The sequence below is a fragment of the Etheostoma spectabile genome, chromosome 11 (genome assembly GCF_008692095.1).
Source record: "Etheostoma spectabile isolate EspeVRDwgs_2016 chromosome 11, UIUC_Espe_1.0, whole genome shotgun sequence".
Lineage (NCBI taxonomy): Eukaryota > Metazoa > Chordata > Actinopteri > Perciformes > Percidae > Etheostoma > Etheostoma spectabile.
This window is the reverse complement of record NC_045743.1, coordinates 1,695,001-1,701,356: the sequence shown is the minus strand read 5'-3', so window position 1 is coordinate 1,701,356 and position 6,356 is coordinate 1,695,001. Positions and strand designations below refer to the sequence as shown.

General features: G+C 40.8%; 1 protein-coding gene across 1 annotated transcript in view; it reads right to left on the bottom strand.

Moving 5' to 3' along the window:
* Nucleotides 1-34: 34 nt before the first annotated feature.
* The window catches only part of serpine3 (serpin peptidase inhibitor, clade E (nexin, plasminogen activator inhibitor type 1), member 3), a 7,207-nt gene continuing 885 nt past the window's right edge, over nt 35-6,356 (bottom strand). The window contains exons 2-9 of the mRNA XM_032529872.1: nt 5,345-5,674; nt 3,169-3,396; nt 1,962-2,204; nt 1,477-1,675; nt 1,283-1,383; nt 990-1,076; nt 788-871; nt 35-246 (exon numbers count right to left, since the gene is read on the bottom strand). Coding sequence (XP_032385763.1) covers nt 194-246; nt 788-871; nt 990-1,076; nt 1,283-1,383; nt 1,477-1,675; nt 1,962-2,204; nt 3,169-3,396; nt 5,345-5,609 — 1,260 coding nt within the window. The 5' untranslated portion in view covers nt 5,610-5,674 and the 3' untranslated portion in view covers nt 35-193. The remainder of the gene's footprint in view (nt 247-787; nt 872-989; nt 1,077-1,282; nt 1,384-1,476; nt 1,676-1,961; nt 2,205-3,168; nt 3,397-5,344; nt 5,675-6,356) is intronic.

The following is a 6,356-nucleotide window of genomic DNA, read 5'->3' as shown; positions in this document are numbered from 1 at the left end:
ATGGAATGGAAGAAAGGACCCAAACACTCTTAGCTTAAAAACATGTATTAAAATTTTATTTACAGACATGTACAAAAATAGTGTCCCTCTTCCTGAAGTGTCCATGGACCCTCCCGTTGGTCCACAAATAAATACCAGTAGTGAATGGGGGTCAGGGTAGGATTGTGTTTGAGAGGTGTTTAGGTATATGAGCCTAGGGTGCTTGGTCTATTGGGTTCATCACTCGGCCCATGAACAAGATGGATCCTGAAATGGAATGAAAAACAGTTCGGTAAGATGTTTTTTTTCACGGTAAAGGATCATACCAGTGTTTTTTTTTTTAAATTGGATTTCTAAAAGACACTATGTGGAGAGTATTTGTGATTGTAGCACGAAAGAAGGCATCCGTTTGTGTTCATAGAAATAAGACGGTGAAAATTGTTGCACTAAATGTTGCATTTAGCCCATTCATTTCTACTTTCCGGGCAGCTGTTGGTTTCTGTATGTTATAGCAGCTGACTTGTTTCAGTTGTGTAATTAACTAATCACACTGAATCAAGTCTGTGTACATTGCTGTCAAACATAAGATTAATGTAAACTCATAAACCTTTAAAAATGGTTCAGAAATGGTATTTGACACAAATTAGGACCTGTGGCTGTCCGTAACAGTAGAAAAAAACCCTACAGCATGCTTTGCAAAACATCTAATAATGATGTAAACTGTATGTGATTGGTCATAAGGAGTTAAATTGTGCAAAACTACTCAGTTGTTCAGTTAAGCAGACTGGAGTGGCGGTAAAATACATACCTGTGTTAATCTGTCGTAGCAGAAATAGGAATGGCCGGTCTGCCTTGAAAACAGGTGCACGGGATCGTTTGAGTAGCACCATAGCTGCAAAGTTACAACATTATTTTACTATTCTGTTAAAAGAAATGGCTGCAGGCAAGTATAATCATGTTAAATGACATATCTATGGATCATATTATTATTTTGCAGGGTCATCTCTCACCTGTAGCAGCAGCTGCCTTTGTCCCATCTTCTGTGACTTCTATTCTCACTTGATGGAAGGCATCAGACACATAAAGACTCTCCTCCACTGTTGGAAGAAACAAACTGTCAGCTGCCAGCAGAGCAACAGTAATCTTTGTGTGGCCTTCAGCTTATGGTACGTTATACTGCTGGTTATCTGGGGTACCTTTAAAGCACAAACAACTGGAGCTTACGGAAGCGTATTCTGTGAATGCCTGATAAATCACTGTAATAAAAATCAACAGTTTTAATGCATCGTTGATATGTATTGACCTGATATTCCAGTGAAATCAGCTGCTGTCGGGTTAAAGGCATCACTGATGCCCATGGCCGGAAGCGCTGACCTCAGATTGAACTTGTTCTGCATTCTGAACCTGTGAACACCAGACAACAAATTGTCTGTACGTCTGATAACTATGATCAACCAAGTCTAAAAAGCATCTGTAGCAGGGGCCATGGGTAGAAACCTGGGTAGGAAGATGTCCATTTTGGTTCTGCGCAGGCCGGTGTCCCAGGAGGCGACCTGGCGAGCGGTGAGCTGGGACTCGAGGGAGGACAGCGGCGTCTTCCTCTCGCTGGCCAGGACCACCTGCAGGCTCAGGGAGCGGCCCAGGTACGGCAGCTCCAACACGGTGTAACGCTGATCTGATGCTGTCCTGAACTGACCTGCCAGGGACAGCAACAAGTTCAGGTGAGTAACATCTCACTATTTCCATTGATTGATTTGGTGATTATTTTTTGATTAGTCAATCCAAGATATGACAGTTAAAATGAAATGAAACAAATTCTAGCAAAACTATGAACAAAACGGATATTGTATATTATTATATACTGGACATTCACTTTACTGGATGATGGGTTTATTACAGTTGATGTTAAATTATTGACAAAAGAGAAGAAGGAATTAGTTCTTTGCTTTTCGATGGATAGATGGATGGATGGTGTCTCTTACCAAAGCTGACCTCTGTAGCCTGATACATCATGGGCACCTTGATGGCACTCCCATCAGAGAGGATAAATGGCAGGTTTTGGGTGTTGGTGAACTGGAACTGTTTCTGCCAGACGCCCCTGAAGGCCACCGTGTTGACCAGGGCCATTTGCAGGCGGTGTCCCCACCACAGGGCCTCTGTCTGGGCCTCGCCTGAGCCCGACAGCTCCCCGCTGCTGCTTCCTGCCTGGAGGGGCCACGTCTCATCTGCGAAGGTAACAAGGGAAGGGCAAAGTTAAAGGTATGTCGTGTGCAACTCATCTCTTAGAAGTCAGCCGTCTCCAGACTATTGGCAAATGTGGTCTGATGAATGAACAGAAGAAAATGATTTGTAACTATACCCAATAAAGGTTTGGGGGGTATACTTTAAATTAAAAAAACGATCCTAAAACATCTTGGGCACTATTTCACAACATAGACAGGGTCACAATATGTTTACCAGGATAAGAAAACTGGAGAAAAACTTTATTTCCTCTACACACATGTCTATCTTCTCCTTATTGCACTTTAACAGATTTTTTTCTAATCATACTTTTTCAGTGAATATTACATCTAATATAAAATACTATCTTTAAAGCTAAAAAATTCCTTGGATGGGCCACAAGCTAAAGCAGTTTAAAGCCACTGCTTCAAGAATTAGAATTAGAAAAGATAATGCTGCATTCATCAAGTTTCTTGGTCACTAGAAAGGCAAAGAAATCCCACAACAAGGTGACACATTATCACAAGTTGTTTTGGCTGACATGTTGGGAAACCGTTTCCTATTTACACATCCACCAGAAACAGAGCCACATTATCATTACACTAAAGTCTCCTTTTAGCTCTGGACTAGACTCCATTTGCTCCACCATGTTCACCAGCTCATCGCTAACTTTGTCTGCCTGCTGTTTGGTGCTGGGCAGTTAGCGTACAGTGGGTTCATTAGAGCTTGTTTGCAGCAAACAGACGCAAACAGCCGCTGGAACAAGGTTCACAAGAGCGTGGAGGCTGAACCAAACAGTAGCAGCTAGAAGAGGCTAAAAGGCTCCATGGATCTGCAGAGCTGATCATAATTCTTTGTGGGTTCACTAAAAGCAATCCCTTTCATATTACACGCACAAATTTTATTCATTCTCACTATGAAAATGGTAATAATGGCACTCTGACTGTTTTATTAAGCTGTCTTGCTTACCTTGGTTGTGTCCACCTCGCTCCAGCTTGCCGCGATCATGGTTGGGCTGGCTGAAGTTGGCTCGGACAATGCTGGTGTTGGCCCAGGCTGCTGCATGCTGAGTAAACTCTGTCAAGAGCTGGACGCCGCTCTGGACGAATAATGTGCAGGTCTGCTGCAGCCACATTCCCTGGCTGGTGTTGCTCATGTCACTCTGTGAATGTAACAGGAAGTCCTGTACCTGGGCATCTGCAGGATAAGAAGACACAGAGGACGGGTGAGATGTGGTGGTGCATTACAAGTTTTAGGAAGTTTAGAAAAAGGGAAGACTTCAGTTTGAACTTTATCTGCTGTTTACATAAAAAACAAATTGCACAAGAAGAATATGTTTTTACACCACAGAGCTGCAAACCAACAACATATCGCCAGCTGTTCATCTTTTTGAACTTGTTTGGAAGCATCTTTACTATCTCTCAATCATCTGCTCTAGTTCAACACATGGTCACCAGCACTGCCAAAGAAGTAGAATTCACACCACTTTCAAAAATACCTCTGACAAATGACATGTAAAAGTCTTTGCATCAGAGGAGCCATTCCTGAAATGGTTTCATCTTAACAGCCTTTGGCATGTTTCAGCAGCAACGTAACAGAATTTGCACCATATCCCTGCAGGACTGTGCACAAACAAATGCTCATTTGACTTAATTTGAGCTGCTGAGCACACAGACCACAGGGATCTTCTCATCTGATAAACTCGAGGCATTTGTAGATAAAATTACTAATATTGAAGTGAAACACAAGTTCTCTCATGACTGCAGCATTGCATTAGTGCACAGCAGTTATTATGAGTAGAAAGCAGTCAATTTGAAGTTGGCCTTGTGTCATGCTTTATTTTTGGTGTTGCTGTTATTGTGGGATTTTGTTTTGATTTGGAGTAAGGGGTAGATATGTTGACTTATTTACAGGAAAATGCCAATTTTGTTGTTAATAATTAGAAAAGCAGTCACTATTGGAATCTAATGAGTATTTTCTATAAGCAGTCACTACACAGTGTGATGTCTTTTTTTCTATGCAGCGGGGCTAAACTGAACAACAAACCCTCAGTCTGTTTTAACTGTTTTACTACAAACACATGGCTTTAGGGCTGAAATGATAAGTTGATCAATCAATTAGTCGGATGTCAGAAAATAAACTATTATGATGACTGTTAAAGTCATTTATCAAGCAAATGGGCCAAACATTTGCTGGTTCCAGCTTCTCAAATGTGAGAAGTCTTGGCCTTTCACTGTTTTCTTTCATTGTAAATTCAATAACTTTGAGCTTTGACTGTTCAGACTCAGACAAAACAAGCACATGTTTTGGAATTTTCACTACTTTTTATAGAACAAACAATAATTTATGAAAATGATTGTGATGTTTTAGCTCAACTTAATTTAAAATGACTTTCTTTTGGAGCTGATCTTCTCTGGTTGAGGTATCCTGCTAAATTAGTGTACAATATCATCAGTTTCTATCCCTGACTGACATGTCAGATCACATCATGGAGGTGAAAGAAACAGAAGCTCGTATTTTTTTTTATCTTTAATTAAAGCTTTAGTGCGTATCATTTTTATATTGATGAACACCCCGTTACATTCATTCATTTTAAGACTATCAGCTCCACAACACTCTCTCTTTATTTCTCAGCTTGGGTGTGTTTGGAAATTATTTTTGTCCAGCAACCTTGTGCAATATAACCAGTTCTGAAGAGTCCGTTATGGTTTTTTAATCCTCTGTGTCCTCCTTGGCTACTAGCAACTGCATGGGGGAGGGGTTTGGCTGTGATTACGGAAGGCTTGTGTCATGTGGATGCAACCACAGTGGTGTTTTCATTATTTAGAATTCCTCATGGGGGCGATAGAAACTGCGCTCTATAGCTTTAAACACACTGACCTCTCGACCCAGAGACCGAGCTTCAGGAGTGGTTAATGAGATTAGAGTTGGTGTGGAGGCAGGTATTATGGCTCCAGACACCACTGTGCTCTGTAGAGCCAATAGCAGTAGCAGCACCGCTCCCCACTACCTGGTACCAACAGCACTGAAGGCTAACAACAACCTCTCCAACCTCACTCTTACAGCATAAGGAGCAGCTAATGCTACCTGGAACACAAGCTTTGCCTTTTTCATCTCCATATCAACAATCTGGGATGAATCTTACCCTTCACATTGTATCCGAGTGTTCCCTCCAGCTCAGCCAGCGTGTTGCCCCTGGCACCGAGTTGGAGCAGCCCTAGAGACAAGGAGACGCTCACTGGTGACACGATCAGGTTGGAGTTGTTCTCTGTCTCGATGAGCGTCTGATAGAGGCTGACAGTGAACCTGGTGTGCAGCTCTCCCATGCTGTCCTGAAGACTTCCGTTACAGTGGCTTCTCTCCACCAACCAGAAACAAATGAAGAGGGAAGCCACTGGCAGGCGACACATGTCCTCAGTGCTGTAGGAGGGGGAAGTGTCCACAGAGTGCAACACAAGACCCAAAAAACTAAATCCTGTATGACCAAAAGAAAGAAAGTAAATAACGTACTGTGGGAAGTGAGGTCAACAAGCAGCCAAGTAATATTGCGTTATCATCAAAAAACAACTGTAAAAGTTCTTGACTTATACTGCAGGTGTGCTGATTTGCAACTGTTTTGTTGGATGTAATGCATTACAATGGAACATAGTTTATTGAAACATCAATTTCATAATTCCATATGTTTTGCATACATTTGCTGTAATGTGATATTTATAGAAATCCATAAAATATTGACTGAAAGTGTTTTTTTTAAGTCAAATTAATATATTAAATAACATGGAGTGCAAAATCTGAAAAGACATATTTAAGATGTATAAAAAAACACTGACATTAAAAAAGCCTGCTATTTTAATGTTTGTCTACAATTGTCTACAATTTAGTAGCAGCAATAACAGCAAGAAAAAAGAAAATTAGTTAAATTTAAGTAGACTGACAAATGCTGTTCTTTATTGTATTACTAGTATACTATAGTAATTTGAGGTAACTGTGGAGACATTAAAGTCAATTCGTCAGCTACAGTGATGTGCAAATATCCAAAACATGCAGAAATATTAGTCTATAGGAACAGTGGTGGAATGTAACTAAGTACATTTACTGAAATACTTTATTTAAGTACAATTTTGAGGGTGCTTCTTTGCTTAAGTGATCCATTTTGT